Raw genomic sequence first — 17,516 nt, 5'->3', positions numbered from 1 at the left:
CAGTGCAACCGGTGTGACCGGGCACTGACTTTGGGTGGAGGCATTATGTTTGCAAGTATATTAAGGTTTTTAAAGTGCTTGCTGCCTCCTTCCTGGCCTCCAGCAATTTTCAGCAACAATAAAATTGTCATGATGACTCTGATGTTTAATGTTCTTCCTAGAGAGAGATCGGAGTTTTGTCTAGAAGAAGTTTTGACTCATGGATAGGTAGCACAGAGGGTTAATGTGCCTGCTGCAAAGAACATGTACCATGCAGATCACAAAGTGCACATAATGTAAATAGGTCAGTGGGCTACTGCTTTTGTCAGAGAAATCCTTTTGTTGCTTGCAGTTTATAAGTTAAAATCCTAACATAGAACAGTGCGCTATTAACTGTCATCTAAGAGCTGCATACAAACTGCAAGATATAAATTAGAGCATTGTGTTCTTTCCCCCAGTCTTTGGTTATCCTAATGTTGCAAAAAGTGTTCTTTTGGACAGAAATCAATTCTGATTATTAAAGAGAACCCCCAACCACGATATTACGTTTTAAATTCTGAGTTTGTGTTTCTCCAGACCAATCACTATTAACCTATATGGCCTACTAGTATGGTTGTCATGTGACTCCTACACCTTGTAGTCCTTAGTCTTATGTAACATTGTCTATACAGTGATTTACACACATATTAATTGTTTCTGAGTAATGTGTGTGATGTAAAGTGCTCTGACACCCTACACTGGTATGAGCGGCGCTTTACCATGTGCTGCCTGCTTGGGGGCCACTGGAATTAATTATGCAGCAAGCAAAGGAGGACAAAATTATGCCGCCGTGTTGACTAAATGATGCATTTTAAAAAAGGCTGCAGAGTAATGCAGTATATTTTCTGATATTTTATTATTTTGACATGTGTACACATGCTAACAGTCTCTGGAAAGATTTTGCCTTATTAGTCCCAGTGTAACATACAAATGCAACAGTGAGAAAGGTGATAAGTCAACCTTTGCAATAACCCATTTACTATGCAGCAAAACAAGTCAAATATTTTATTAACTTTTGATACTTTTGAGCTATAAACAATTTATTAGTTTAAATGGTCAGATCATGCAGCAGATCTTGCATTATGAGGCAAATATGGCAGAGCCAGAGTTATATAGAAAACATTTGCAAACTAGGATATTTTGCCATTCATGTTTGAACTGCTGTTGTGGAAAAAGGGAGAAGTGCTGATGACAGAAACTCCATGGCTCGGCAACAAATGGCTTGTGCTTCCACATTTTCTCGTATTTGGGACATTCTGTAATTAGAAGCATATCCCACTTTGTGAATGTGTTTTAATGTCAATAACTCATAATAACCTTAAATAATCTTGTGTATCCATTGGTTGATTAAACTGGGCAGTGAAATGCCAAACAAATATAAAAAATTGGGAAGTTTGCGCATTCTGGACACACCTCTGGCACTGTCCACTGATCCAATCCTTAGGTTATTCCCGCCCTCTGATTCTCCTCCCAGAGTTCCCCTACTTTTTTTCCCCCACTTCGACCACTGGTTAAACCAAACTCCACAGTGCAGAGGCAGTGCCCCGGTTCTCCCCTGCCCTCCCCTCACCCTCCCCTAATAACGCGAGCTGTGCTCAAATATCGGCCTCGGCCTCAAAGTGCGGAACAAAAATGAGTCACCTGCTTGTTCCACTTGCCGGCTAGCAGGCAGGAAATCACTGCAGTTCGAAAATGATTGAGGGTTACCCTGGGCCTGATTCTTTGTGACTGCCCCTGTGCTTGCTTCTAAGAGTCGGTGTAAAGTATGGTAAACCTGTGAGCACTTCAACATTGGCGATTCGGGGCACCTGGTTTCTGGCCAATGCTGACTTGTCAGGCTAACCTACATTGTCCTTTTTGTTCAGGTGCTCTTATATCGCAGCTGTAAAACTAACACATGTCTAACACTATAGAGTGAATTTTGGGTCCACCCCCTTCAACCACTGTCTTTCTTCGACTAGCCTCTTTGAGCCAATGGCATGAGACTTTATAAACCACATCTTGCCTCAATCGTGCTGAGTAAACATCTCTCCCCTAATGTTATTGGCTGCCTCATTGTATCCTCCCCGCCTCTGCTCCAGTTCTTGCATTGAGTTGCATAAAGGACTACATTACAACTGTTACCCTCTCTGGCAGCTCCCACTGGAATCTTCCCAAATATCTCTCTTTAATGTGGTAATGCCTCTTAAATTAAACCCAGATCTACTGCCTTTGCTAATGTTTGTGCTACTTACCCCTTACTGCTCACCTTTCCATCATTGCATAACCTTTGGATATGTAAATAATTAAAATTTTTGTTAGCCAACATCAAGGAAGAGTAGATATAACTGAATCTAGAGGACAATGAGCGTAGACTGACAGGGGAGAAGGTCGAAAGAACAGTGTGTGACCCCTGATCTTAGGAAGAGTTCCAGCACATCAGTCAAAGTGCTAGTCATAGGGCATTGAAACCCTCAGGAACTTCCATAGAGTGCACCTGGAGCGGGGTGTATCATAGGTGTTGCCTGCGTTCCATTTACATGACCTCTGGTGCTCATCACAGTAGCCTCCCAGAGCACCAATGTGGCCTTCTTAGCAAAAAGCAAAGCTACCATCTTGCCATACATGGAAAGGAGCAGATCTCTCCTCTAGCAAGACAGTGACGGGAACAGGCGTCGTCACGGTGCAGGATGATATTGCCACCGTGATGATCTCAATGTGATGTGGGGTAGGACGGCATGGCTTATCAGATCAAGGAGGGGATGAGTGTCTTTAGTATTAGGAAACTATAGGGCAGGGGAAAGCCACCATTGTAATGTGGAGAAGAGTCAGTAGGTGATGGAGGGTAGTCACTTACTTGGTATAAAGTGTGAAGTGAACCGAGTCGGAGGCCTGGTCTCTCAGTGGAGAGTTTCATTTGCCAGGTCATGAAGTCCTTCTGCTCTCGTCACAGTACACCATTCGCCGAGTGGCAATGACACCCGCTGCATAGCTGCCAAGGTTTCAGATTCCTATGAGTGCCATTTTCATCATTTCTGTAATTTCAGTGTAATTATGAGTGACATTTCAACGACTATGAATGACACTTTCTGGGGAGCAAAATCTGGCAATGAAGATGAGAGAAACATGTAAATATCAGACATTGCACCCATTTGTGCATTGAGATTGTCTGACTCTTACGTTTTGAGCTAAATCATCACCCTTTATTAAAGCATCCGCTACATTATGCTCCCAAACAAGGCGTTGCACGTCCATGATTGTTCAACACCTTTGAGCGATGGTTGTAATTTTTAGGACAAGGTTATGCTGAAAATGTACTCTATTTTGCTCCATAGCTAAAATATTTCTCTAGTGTGGCCTGCAACAAAACCAGAGTCCAAAATATCTATAATACTTTAGGCCTCCTATTCTTAATCCCTAAATTTATTACATTGAAGTTTCTTTTTCAAATGTGTAAGTTTGGAACCGCTTATCAAAACCTTACTATGAGGCAGGCTCCCTTGCTGAAATTCTGATCTGGTATTACATCTGACTTTTACCAGTTGAGGATGTGGGTGGAGTCAATAGAGTAAGTGGGTGGAGCCAGTGGAGGAAGCGGGTGGAGCCGGTAAACATGGGTGTGGCTTCCGACAAACATTTGAGCACCTGCACTTCATATTTTACAAATTAAGCACTGCTGGCACCTAATTATCTGATTATAGTTTTAATAATTTTAATGACATTCATATAATGATGTACTACCATTTTATGCCTACTTACATGCACAATATATATTCTTATATTCTTTAGGCTATTATAGGTAATCTAATTGTTAGTCTATTTTTTTTTTCTTCCCAAGGAACGTTCTATAGTTTCTAAGCTCTCATTCTGTCCTTCCTTGCTCTTCTGATTTCTACTATTGTACCCATACCCCTTTATCAAAATGTTATCATGGGCTTTATTCTATATTATTGTTTCCTCTCCTAATCTCTTTTCCTTTCCTGTGGGGTCCTCCCGCGGCGGTGCTCCAGTGCGCCCAGGCCCGCGGGTGACAGTTTAGGTTCTCAACTTTCCTTCCTTTTACTTGTACCCTCTTCTCTCATAATATTCTGATTATACCTTTATCCCTTCCCCCTCCTCTTTACTGTATTCCCTATAAACAAACATCTTATAGCTTTGTCTTATATTGTATTATTTGCCTAAATTTAATTTCTCTACTCCTGATTGTTCTTATTTAATTACTTATTGATATTTTTCTTCCTTTCTACATTTTTATCCTTTTGCTTTCTTTGTCTAGTCAAAAACGCTGATTTTCGCTTTATTTTTCTTCTGCTAATACTGGTACTGCTTTAACATGACAAAAACACATCCTCTAAATACAATCACATGGAATGTGCATGGTCTCACCCATTACATTAAGCGGAAGAAAATACTCTCCTATCTCCAGTCCAAGCATGTAGATGTGGCCTTACTACAGAAACCCATTTAGACGCACTAGAGTCTGATAAACTTTGCTGGGATTGGGTGGGAAAGGTTATACATAGTAGCAATCAAAAGGATGAATCCAATGATGCTGGTCCCTCTCACAAATGTGGAGTTGCAATTCTCCTCCGCAAATCTCTTCCGGTTACTGTTTCAAAAACATGGTCAGATACAAATGGTCGTTATATATTTGCTAAACTCCGAGTTGGTGACTCACACATATGTGTAGGATCTGTCTATGCCCCTACTGGTACCAAAAAATCATTCTTTCTTCAGCTGTCCCGTCTACTAACAGAAATTAATGCATCACAATACCTGATTGGCGGAGACTGGAATGTGACGCAGGATTCCATTCTAGATAAAACAGGCCCATTAGATAAGGGAAACGCTTCAGATAAGGCTTTACTAGGTGACAATGGATTAATTGATCATTGGCGTCTTAGTCACCCAACCGTATAAGGAATACACCTTTTTTTCCTCTGTCCATGGCACATTCTCCCATTTAGATTATTTCCTGATATCACAGAAAGTAGCTCAATTGGTCACAGACTCCCGCATCCTAGAAGCAGCTGTGTCTGATCATTCTCCTGTCTTCCTCTCCCTTGAACTGGGACTTTCTAGGCCAGGACGAAAACTGTGGCGTATGAGCATGCGTCACAGGACTCCAAAGGGCAAATCCCAAATTCAATCACATCTCCAAGATTATCTTTCCATTAATCAGGGCTCTGTAGGCTCCAACAGGACTATACGGGCTGCAGCTAAAGCTACTATTAGGGGTCAACTAATGCGTGATGCAGCAATTGCTAATAAACAGAACGCTAGGAGACAAACTGAACTAGAACAAGACATACAATCTTACTCTCGCTTGTATACACTTTCTCCAACATTACAGAATCGCAAATCGCTTGAACAAGCTTGTATGGCCTTAAACAGCCTTTTCACATCTAAAGCAGAATATGCCTTGCAGAAAATGAAAGGTCGATACTACGGGCAAGGTGAAAAGGCTGGAAGATTATTAGCTGCACAATTACGCCAGAGAGAGGCAGCTATGGCTATCCCGGCCATTTGGTCAGCGCAAGGGGACTTGTGTACAAAACCTCAAGACATTGTTAATGAGTTTGCCTCCTTTTACCAATCTCTTTACACTTCAGATAATCATATAGACTCGGATAAGATGTCAGCATTTCTTACAAAGGTAGATCTCCCTTGTCTTTCAGATGACGGTAGAGCCATTCTTGAAGGTGAAATTACTAAAGATGAAATTTCTCGTGCTATAGCTGCCCTGCCTTATCACAAAGCCCCTGGTGAGGATGGATTCCCTCCCGAATTTTATCGATGGGCTGGTCACAAGATTATTGATACTCTGCATGCTGCATTCCAAGAGGCGGATAATGTATCTTCATTAGGCCCCATCTCCAACAAAGCTATTATTGCTGTCCTACCTAAACCCGGTAAAGATCCCCAGTTATGTAGCAACTATCGCCCCATTTCATTATTAAATACCGATATAAAAATCTTAGCTAGTATCCTAGCGTCTCGTTTACGTAAAGTCTTGCCTTTTTTGATACATCATACTCAAGTTGGTTTTGTCCCGGGGCGTTGCTCTCTGAATCATCTACGCACTCTGGCCCATGCAATGTGGTCGGCTAAACATCTTTCAGAAGAGGCATTAGCACTCTCACTCGACGCAGAAAAAGCATTTGATCGCATTGAATGGGACTACCTTTTCACGGTCATGGACAGATTTGGACTGGGTACGAAATTTAGCGATAAGGTACGCTTATTGTAAGACAATCCTTCTGCTCAGGTGAATTGTGGTGGATTTCTATCTGACGCGTTTATGATTAGGAGAGGGACGCGCCAAGGTTGCCCATTGTACCCCCTTCTTATTCTCCTGGCCATGGAACCTTTGGCTGCTACCATTCGTCAATCTGATGAGATTACAGGTGTCCCCCTCCCAATCGGACACTCTAAAATATACCTATATGCTGATGATATCCTAATTACTCTTGGTCACCTCTCCCGATCGCTTCCTTCTCTTCTTCAAATCATTAATGATTTCTCTTCTTTTTCGGGTTACAAGATCAATTGGGATAAGAGTGAGGCGCTACCCATTTCTAATGGAACCACCAAAGCAGCTATACATGGATTCCCTTTCCATTGGCAACCCTCACGTCTTAAATATTTAGGTATCTTAGTCAATAAAGGGTGAGAGGAAATGGTTGTAGATAATTTAAACCCTCTAATTTCTCAAATGCAGCGTGACTTCGACAAATGAAAGGCCTTGGGACTCTCCCTATGGGGGAGAGCCCAAGCTATTAAAATGGTTACCCTTCTGAGATTTATTTACATTTTGGGTATGCTTCCCCTTCAGATTCCCTCATCCCTACTTCGCTCAATAGATTCCAAGATTAAAACTTTTATTTGGGGGTCAGTTAAACCTCGCCTTGCTATAGCAAAGCTAAAGGCTCATCAATCATATGGAGGATTAGGCCATCCATCCATTGAACATTATTCCTTAGCATTGCACATTTCCCAACTTTCATATTTGTTACCTGACATCAAAGATGTCCCACAATGGGTTCACATAGAACATCATCTTCTTTCCACAGAGTCAGATCTTTCTCTCTTATACGGTAGTGGTACTAGTCGTCTTGACTCGAAAAATCCAATTTTATCTGCTATGCATAAATCCTGGCAAAGAGGGCATCGGTTATTAGGTTCAAACCCGCGAATTCACAGCAATGCTCCCCTCTGGAATAACTCGGGTATCCGTATTAATGGTCGTATGTTATTCTGGACTGTGTGGCAAATTGCAGGTATTCACTACCCGGATCAACTTCTTCAAAATGGCAACTTCAAATTGTTTTCACAGCTTAGTGAGGAATGTAATCTTCCCCTGCAACATTCTTCCAAATATCTTCAGCTCCAACAGTGTTTGAAAAATCATTTAGGGTCACCCCCTTGGTCATTGCAAACTTCTCCAATATTATACTATTTAAATACTTGGGGGAAACTCAAAGGAGTGACTTCCGGTCTTTACAAAATCTTTACATTGCATCTTTTTTCTAAATCCCTCTCACACGATCTTCAATGTAAATGACAATCCTGTTTATCAATCTCTTATTCAGACATTGAATGGGATCAGCTCCTAGAAAATATTCACAAAGGAGCTCGAGAAGCAAGGCTCAAATTTTGTTTATTCAAAATGTTGCATGAATGGCACTGGTCACCAGTCAAACTACACAAAGCTGGTCTTCTTCCCCATACTACCTGCTGGAGATGCTCTAATTCTGGGTGTGACACTACTCATATTATTTGTGAATGTCCAAGCATACAATCCTTTTGGAATTATATTGGTACTACCTTGTGCTCCATAATGCCCTTACACTTACCGCTTACACCAATTAATATTCTCTTACATGATTTAGGTCACTTCCCAAAGCTTTCTAAACCACAACATTGTCTTTACCACACTGCCCTAGCCACAGCTAAAATATGTATATTACGTCATTGGAAATCATCTTTACCACCCTCACAGGAAGAATGGCTGGTGGCTATGATACAAACAGCTTCACACGAAAGCACGATCAATAACCTTCAGGAGCAAGCTGATATATTTCTTCAGACGTGGTCTCCATTCCTTAAAACCAAAGTTTTTGATTCCTCTGTCACTCTCACTCCTCCCAACACTTCTACCCAAGCAGATTAATTTGTTTTTACAATTTTGTTTATTCTGTCCGATCATCTATTCTGCCTCTTTCATCTTTCATTCTTCTCTCCTTTTTATTTCTTCTCCTGTTTTCTGTATCCTGGCTCATTATTCAGTTATTCTCGTTATTTTCTCATCTTCTCATTTATTCCATTTTACTCCTCTGCTTTCTCCTATATTAATCCTCCAGTATAAACTTTGCTCTAATTTTTTTACAATAATAACTACCTCCCTGTGATAATACTTATTTATGTTGTCTATCTGTCCTGTTTCTCTTTTAAATGTTTTATCCTTCATTATGCATTTAGTTATGCTTTTTGTTTATTCAAATGCTTATCCTTGTCATATTTATTCATCAGCATTCTTTTTACATGATTTATTTAAATATCAATATTGTATACTTATTATTATTTTCATATCTTATAAGATCTATTTATTTCTTATAATCCTTTGTTCATTGATTTTATTATTATGGAGTATTCCCATTATAAAATTCAATAAAAAATTTCAACACAAAAAGAATTGTCACACCCGAGAGTCTGAGACAACAAGTTATTGAACTGGCCCATGAGGGACACCTTGGAGTTGTTGCTATGAAACGAGCTTTACGGGACTGAGTACTGTTCCCTCGTCTTGATGAAAGAGTTGAAAAAGAGGTAAAAGCATGTCATTTGTGCTACTGTTTGTCATCTAAGACAGCCCCACATTTGTTAAACATGCCTGATCTCCCAAAGCATGCCTGGGAGAAGATTGCAATTGATTTATTTGGACCCTTTGTTAATGGACATCATCTCCTAGTAATTGTTGATGGATTTTCCCCTGATAGAAGATCTGTTGTCAACTACTCATGACAGAGTCATTGAGAGACTAGAAAGTATTTTTGCAATATGGGGTGTTCCTTCGATTGTGAAATCTGACAATGGCCTGCCTTTCAATAGTCGAGAACTTAAAGATTTTCTCAATCATTTAAATGTCAAACATCAGAAAAGCACACCTCTCTGCGCACAGGTGAATGGGGTGGTCGAGAGATTTATGAGTACCCTCAAGAAGACCGCTCAGCCCGCTGCACTGGAAAAGCTTTAACTCAAATCAGTTCTTCAGTCTACGCTTTGTGCAAATGACTAGATCTGGGTGATTGATTTGAGTACCAAAACAACTTATTGAAGAGTCGTAATGTATATATGTATTATTGGTACTTATTATTTAACAAAGGGGGTCATGTAGTGTCTTGTGAGTTAGTGATGACAGGATCCTTTTGGTTACTGACAGAGTCTGTAGCACAGTGATATAAGTGTGTGTGTTTGAGTGATGGAATTCATGATGTAGAATGTTCAGTTAATGATTACACACTGAGGAATAAAGCCTGTAATACCAATCCCTATTTGTGGCGTGATAATTATTATGTGCCCGCGCTAGGGAGGGTGCCACAGAGCGGATGAGGGAATTAGACTGAGGGGAGGAGGCTGAGATAGGCAGGCAGCAAGCAGCAGACATGGAAGCTGAAAAAGGGAGATATTCTGAAAAGAGGGAAGGAGGCTGATGGGAGTGAGCCTGTGGTTTCCAGATATTTGCCATGGGTGCTGCATCAGAGAAGGATGGTCGTGAGTGATTATTGGAGAACACAGTCACTGAGATAAGACTGTAAATGCTGGGACTGGTGGTGGCTGCTGGGGAAAGGCTATGAGTGCTGACAGATGGCTGTATTTTCTAAAAGGAAGATTTGGTGGCATGGGGGAGATTAGAACAACCATAGATAAAATGAAGGCAATGCTTTAATGATCACTCACCCTGTGCCAGAGAACACCATTGGTTCCGGCCCATCCCTCTTCAGAAGACTTCTGAACATTGTTCGTCAACCCAAGCCCAATTTTTAGCGATCGTCTGAATGCTGAGTCAGGTGAGGTATCACTTACAGTATCCAGGGCCAGTGAATCTGAAATCAGGAAGGACAAAGGTGTTGATTTAGATCCTAATAATTTTAGGCTCTTCAGCCTAAAAAAACATATTGATTAGCAGGTCTTCACTATGACCTCGAGGTCTGATAAAATCACCATCTCACTCATTACTTCAAAGCCTCCTGACATTAATCTTATTGGCCTCAGTTTCTACACCTTGCCTCAGCATATCCATCCTTGCTGATCATTCACTTACCTCTAGCTCATTTTGGCCTCCCTGTCTCCCGGGCATCCTCATCTCTATCTCAAGACCTCTGGGGATGTGGACCTCACTCATTTTAGGATGTCTGGGTTTCCTTATGTTCACTTCTGGGTTCCCTGACCTTGCTCTCAAGAACTATCTGTTGTTCTACTTATTTGATACCTAATTTATCACCTGATTCATCCCAGTCTCATGAGCGACAGTGGATGTAGGGCATGAAAGTAAAGCAAAACTCACCCTTCCCAAAGTAGTCATCCTGCTCTGCATTCCCTTCTGGGCTCAAGCCCTGTCCAGGATGTGCAAACGGCTGGAAATCCTGGTAAAAGCACTGTACTGGTTCATCCATGATTCTAGCACTTCTCAACAACAGAATGGTGCCCAGATCCTGCTCTGCAGCATTTCCATTCCTAAACGCACCATTGGTAGGAAGACTGGTGTATGGCATTTGAATGTTGTCTGGAGTTTCCTGTGTCATGTGTAGTGAAGGCTGACTGTGCTGAAAATTAAGCCTATGGTGGGCTTTCTGTTGCTGAACAATTTCTTGAGTGTCTGATGATGATGGCAGTCCATGTTGTAGATCCTGACTTGTGTCGTGAAGATACGGAGACTGCTGGTGCTGCTCCCAAGTTCCTGTGTGGGTGGCGTGCAGCTCAGTCCTTCCCCCATACATTGCCACCTGCTTTTCCTGCACCATCTCAACAGCTTGCATCATCCTTTGGGAACAGAATAATTGGATTTGACAGTTCTGAGCATCCCAGCATTGCTCCTCTTGGCTGTGCCCACCAGAAATCCTGTTGGGAAAGGCCTCAGAGAAAGAGTCCAGGCTGTTTTTTTTGGGACTTAACCCTGCAGAACTATCACTCTTATTTTGTATAGGGGTGAATCTATATGTGCAATTATTGCCAGTAAAGCTCTGGTCTGCAGCTATCTCATTCTGTTGGTTCTGGAGTTCCATCCGCAGCCGGCACCAGCTAGGCCTAGAAGTATTACAGCATTCTCCACAGCTGTGTGTAACATTATCACTGGATAGTGCGGCATACCTAACCATATCCGAGGAGGAGCTATCTGGAGCACCATTCGGGAAATAGCTCTGAAAGGTCTTTTGGATGGGATTTGTCGATCCCTGATGCATCATTCCACCCAGCTCCCCATCCATACTGAGTTGATCCAAGCAGCGTCTCCTAAATCTCTCTAAGCATTTCTGCAAGAGGAGTAAAGCAGAAAGAAATCAGAGCAGATGAAAATTATAATATTGTTTACATTAGGAGGGTGATAAAATATGCAATGATCAGTTAAATTCCAAATTCAAGACCTTACAGAGGCCTTGGTACAAACTTTTTAAATGTTTCTAAATTTCTAAATGTCCACCTCAAGAAATTCACTTTATGTTATCTTTTATAAACTGTGTAGGGGTGGCATCACTGAAAAATATAGCACTCCAGAATCCCTAAAGATATCACGCAAAACCCACTATATCTCCTTCAAGATATCAGATTTAGGTAAACACTGTGGAATAGCGATTGCCCAGAAATTAAGCTACTTTTTTGGCACATCATCTTATACAATTGATCTATGATGAAATTGATTCTCAAATTCCGGTCCAACATGACATTTCTACACCTGAATTTTAAAAATATCTATGAATTCTGCAGTTACCAGTTCATTTATTGCTTCCGCTTTTTTCCAAACCCTTCTTTACATCCATTTCTGAAATGTATAATCCAGAGATAATATTGCCAAATTATTAAATTGGCTTGATATTCCCTTATATATGTAGAAATGCAACAGTAATCAATTGTGAAGTCTGGTATAACTACTGTCTTCAAAAGTGTGTTCTAGAACTTTCAGTTAATATTCGTTTTTTACTACATACACACGTTTACAGGATACCTGTTGAACCCAAAGGTAGCTGACCCTGGTCAATTGCTTGGGTTCTACTAATGCAGAGCTAAAACAGATTGCTTCAGGGTTATCTCTACTATGGTAAAGCCAAACTTGGTTATATGAGGCCAGATTGATTGTGCCAGAGCTTGTTACTGGGGGAACCGCAGAGTTCTAGTGCTGATGGTGTGGCTCGGCCCCTGGGAGGAAAGCTCCAAACCTGCTCCCTCCCAGTGCACTGACCATGTGTTCAATTCCATTAGCCAAGTACTTAGGAAAACCTCAAATCATCAGTTGTTCACAGGACAGCCATGGGTCAGGACTTCATCTTGAGGTAGCTGACAGGCCTTCCTTGTGAAATGGAAGGTCAAGCGATTGTTTTGGTGCTCTTGAGTGAGAAAGAAGCATCCATGCTATGCCTGTCTCCTGAAAACGTATGAACTACAATTTGTTCTGTTGGGTGATCCAATTGCTTAGTAAAACAAGAATTGATCTAACGAAAACACAACACAATCATATGTTTAAAGTAATCAATACCACACAAGATTATATTTGTATTTTCAATTTCATATTTTTTGAGTAAACATTTCTTTTGTATCACATCTTTTCTTTTGTATATGGTTGTCATGTATACAAAAACATTACAACAAACAATTGATGGACGGAATGCTGACAATGCAGACATTCTCCCCCAGTTAAGAGATCTGGGTTAAATCCACTGGAGTCAAGCTATCCTGGCTGATGACGGCTGATAGCCAGAAACCGGTCCTAGGATGCTTGATTCCGGTCCAGGGAAGACATGGCTTGGCAGTTCGGGCTGGACTGTTCCCATGAGGCACAGGGTCAAGACTGATTTGCATATGGCCATGTCTGAACTGGGGTGGCGCAGTGGGCAAAAGAACGATGGATTTAACCCAGATCTCTTGACTGGGGGAGAATGTCTGCATTGTCAGCATTCCGTCCATTATTTGTTTGTTGTAACGCTTTTCGCCCTAAGTGGGATGGGTATTCCCAGACGTGGGACCCGTGCTCACTAAGCCACTGGAGTCAAGCTATCCTGGCTGATGACGGCTGATAGCCAGAAACCGGTCCTAGGATGCTTGATTCCGGTCCAGGGAAGACATGGCTTGGCAGTTCGGGCTGGACTGTTCCCATGAGGCACAGGGTCAAGACTGATTTGCATATGGCCATGTCTGAACTGGGGTGGCGTAGTGGGCAAAAGAACGATGGATTTAACCCAGATCTCTTGACTGGGGGAGAATGTCTGCATTGTCAGCATTCCGTCCATTATTTGTTTGTTGTAACGCTTTTCGCCCTAAGTGGGATGGGTATTCCCAGACGTGGGACCCGTGCTCACTAAGCCACTGGAGTCAAGCTATCCTGGCTGATGACGGCTGATAGCCAGAAACCGGTCCTAGGATGCTTGATTCCGGTCCAGGGAAGACATGGCTTGGCAGTTCGGGCTGGACTGTTCCCATGAGGCACAGGGTCAAGACTGATTTGCATATGGCCATGTCTGAACTGGGGTGGCGTAGTGGGCAAAAGAACGATGGATTTAACCCAGATCTCTTGACTGGGGGAGAATGTCTGCATTGTCAGCATTCCGTCCATTATTTGTTTGTTGTAACGCTTTTCGCCCTAAGTGGGATGGGTATTCCCAGACGTGGGACCCGTGCTCACTAAGCCACTGGAGTCAAGCTATCCTGGCTGATGACGGCTGATAGCCAGAAACCGGTCCTAGGATGCTTGATTCCGGTCCAGGGAAGACATGGCTTGGCAGTTCGGGCTGGACTGTTCCCATGAGGCACAGGGTCAAGACTGATTTGCATATGGCCATGTCTGAACTGGGGTGGCGTAGTGGGCAAAAGAACGATGGATTTAACCCAGATCTCTTGACTGGGGGAGAATGTCTGCATTTTTAGCATTCCGTCCATTATTTGTTTGTTGTAACGCTTTTCGCCCTAAGTGGGATGGGTATTCCCAGACGTGGGACCCGTGCTCACTAAGCCACTGGAGTCAAGCTATCCTGGCTGATGACGGCTGATAGCCAGAAACCGGTCCTAGGATGCTTGATTCCGGTCCAGGGAAGACATGGCTTGGCAGTTCGGGCTGGACTGTTCCCATGAGGCACAGGGTCAAGACTGATTTGCATATGGCCATGTCTGAACTGGGGTGGCGTAGTGGGCAAAAGAACGATGGATTTAACCCAGATCTCTTGACTGGGGGAGAATGTCTGCATTGTCAGCATTCCGTCCATTATTTGTTTGTTGTAACGCTTTTCGCCCTAAGTGGGATGGGTATTCCCAGACGTGGGACCCGTGCTCACTAAGCCACTGGAGTCAAGCTATCCTGGCTGATGACGGCTGATAGCCAGAAACCGGTCCTAGGATGCTTGATTCCGGTCCAGGGAAGACATGGCTTGGCAGTTCGGGCTGGACTGTTCCCATGAGGCACAGGGTCAAGACTGATTTGCATATGGCCATGTCTGAACTGGGGTGGCGTAGTGGGCAAAAGAACGATGGATTTAACCCAGATCTCTTGACTGGGGGAGAATGTCTGCATTGTCAGCATTCCGTCCATTATTTGTTTGTTGTAACGCTTTTCGCCCTAAGTGGGATGGGTATTCCCAGACGTGGGACCCGTGCTCACTAAGCCACTGGAGTCAAGCTATCCTGGCTGATGACGGCTGATAGCCAGAAACCGGTCCTAGGATGCTTGATTCCGGTCCAGGGAAGACATGGCTTGGCAGTTCAGGCTGGACTGTTCCCATGAGGCACAGGGTCAAGACTGATTTGCATATGGCCATGTCTGAACTGGGGTGGCGTAGTGGGCAAAAGAACGATGGATTTAACCCAGATCTCTTGACTGGGGGAGAATGTCTGCATTGTCAGCATTCCGTCCATTATTTGTTTGTTGTAATGTATACAAAAACAAACACAATTAAATATGTACCTTGGTGAACTACGTGACAAAGTTCAACAGTGTTTTATACAAAATAATATAACAATTCATCAAGACAAATGCATGTCCTTTTCATGTACAATAAGTTCAACAAACACCCTTTATATTCATTGACATTGCCTTCGAATTTTTAGGGTGACGTGACTAAGGACGTGGATTGAGCAGAATAGTGTTGATATTTCGACCCTAAGTGTATGCGCTAATATGTATACATCACGATGGGTCTTCTTTAGGACTGGTCTATATATTGCAGACAGCCATAATGAGTTAAATAAATGCCAAGGACCTCCACCACCCCAGATGGAGTCTACATGGAAGCATCAAACAAGATTCAATTAATGGGGTGCTGCTTATGTGGCCATCTCTTGGCAGAAAAACAATAAATACTCAGGTTAGGCGGACAATCTTCATTAGTCCTCATGCATATTATTCACAATAATTAATAGCTGGGCAAAATCCTAGCAATCTGATATGTATAATCCGAGTTAAATCTGTGTTGAATCCTACATCCCTTCATGCAATGAATGCTGCGTTCACACGGTGCGAGACAGGCCTGCAAAAGGCCAACCTAGTCATGTGCCTGCCAGCTCTGTCCTCATGGTCTGAGACAGCACTCAGCATATACGTTGTCATGGTTTTGCCTTCAGTGACCGGCTGTCCAGAAAACTAACACTTAGAAGAATGCAGCCATTGCTCATTGCATTCCATCATATCCCATCACATTCCAAGAGGGTAACACAGTATCTGAAGTGGGCGGTTGGAGATACAACAAAGCATTTTTGCCTGGTGAGTCAATGAGGTTGGAGGAGGCAGGAGGAACTTTCATTGCAAAAGTGGTTCATTCACCAATGCTCCGAGCTGAAGAGAATATACAGGATTGCAGAGGAAGGACCAAAGTCACAGGTATGCCCTCTTCAGAGGGAACCCTGCATTTGCTGTGCAGCTTCTTTATCACTACTGCGACGTACTCATTTTGGGTTATTCCAGCTTCCATATCAGCAGCCTGTCGATCAGCATGTTCCTCTGCTCTTGTAGACATGAGTACTTGCTTCAAACTGAGCGTTTCTCTCAGCATGCGCCGTCGGAATGAATCGGAGAGGCAACCATCGATAATTCACTTGGCTTCTTCATCATTGAGTTCACTGAACTTGCAGTGCTTTATGAGCGTAGCAAGTCTCTTAAACTAATCCATCGTCTCACGAGGTTGCTGTCTTGCTTGGTTGAAGATGTACCTTTCATAGACCACATTCGGCATTGAATTAAACTTGGCTTCCAACGTCTTTGACGGTATGATATTTCATCAGTTTGTGATATCTTCTTTATCACTTCTTCTATTCCGTCACCTGCAAGGTTCTTTAAGTATTTGATGATCTTTTTGTCATCTGCTTCTTCTATAGCATCTATGACGTCATCGAACCTTTAGATCGAGGCAGTCCATCTGGCGCCAATATCCGGCTTTTCGGCGGTATTGAATGGAGGTGGTGGTTTCAGGAACACGGTGGCGCCATATTTGGTGCTCTTTTCAACAGCCATAGGACAGCTTCAAAGCTTGAAGACCTTGTGAGTTGTGCAAAGCGTCACCAGCCGCCTCTGTGCTCGCTTCTTCAGGAACCAATGGCTTTGTTAGCACAACCCCTGTGTTTATTCTTGGGTTTTATGTGGAGGCCACATGCTACTTTGAGCGCACCGGCCCCTGACCAAGTCTCAATTAGAGGTGGGGTGGTGCTTTTCCCGTTCACTCCAGACAGTACAGTTGAACTTTCTGTACCTGGTTGTCTCTGCCTTTAGCATTTTCTTGCACCTGGATGACACTGCCTTTAGAGTTTCTCTGTGCCTGGACGTCTTTGCCTTTAGCGCTTTCCTGCACCTGGCTGTTGCGGTCTTTAGCATTTTTTCGTACCTGGTTGTCACTGTCTTTAGTGTTTCTGCTTTGTACTTGTGCTTGCTCTGTGTTATGCTGTGACGCAGTATCTCTTCTTTGGTCTTACCTGTAGAATTTTGGCAGGATTAATGACTGTGCCCCGACACCGGTCCCAGGATGCTTGTTTCCAGTCCAGGCAGGACCTGACCTGGCAGTTTGGCCTGGACTATTCCCATGGGGAGCAGGGTCAAGACTGATTTGCACATGGCTGGGTCCAAACAGGGGGTGTGGTGAGCAACAAAATGATCGATTTAGACCCAGATCACTGTCCTGGGGCATTCCGTCCATCAATTGTTCTTTTTGTCTTTATTCTCCAGCATGTTAACTGAACGCACTGCGTCACCAATTTTATTAACCAGACCCAGCTACACCCACCAGATCATGTAATACTTGTAAAGAGTCTAATGAGGACCACTTGAGGCCTTG

The 17,516-nt window shown here is 42.9% G+C and overlaps 1 protein-coding gene across 1 annotated transcript in view; it reads right to left on the bottom strand.

The window, feature by feature from the left end:
* LOC146798781 (uncharacterized) overlaps positions 1 to 17,516 on the bottom strand; it is a 113,291-nt gene that overhangs the window by 86,319 nt on the left and 9,456 nt on the right. The window contains exons 3-4 of the mRNA XM_085627777.1: positions 10,565 to 11,528; positions 9,958 to 10,103 (exon numbers count right to left, since the gene is read on the bottom strand). Coding sequence (XP_085483903.1) covers positions 9,958 to 10,103; positions 10,565 to 11,528 — 1,110 coding nt within the window. The remainder of the gene's footprint in view (positions 1 to 9,957; positions 10,104 to 10,564; positions 11,529 to 17,516) is intronic.

The sequence above is a fragment of the Triturus cristatus genome, chromosome 9, assembly GCF_964204655.1.
Source record: "Triturus cristatus chromosome 9, aTriCri1.1, whole genome shotgun sequence".
Taxonomy (NCBI): Eukaryota; Metazoa; Chordata; class Amphibia; order Caudata; family Salamandridae; genus Triturus; species Triturus cristatus.
The sequence above is the reverse complement of the archived record's forward strand: the minus strand, read 5'-3'. Positions and strand labels throughout refer to the sequence as shown.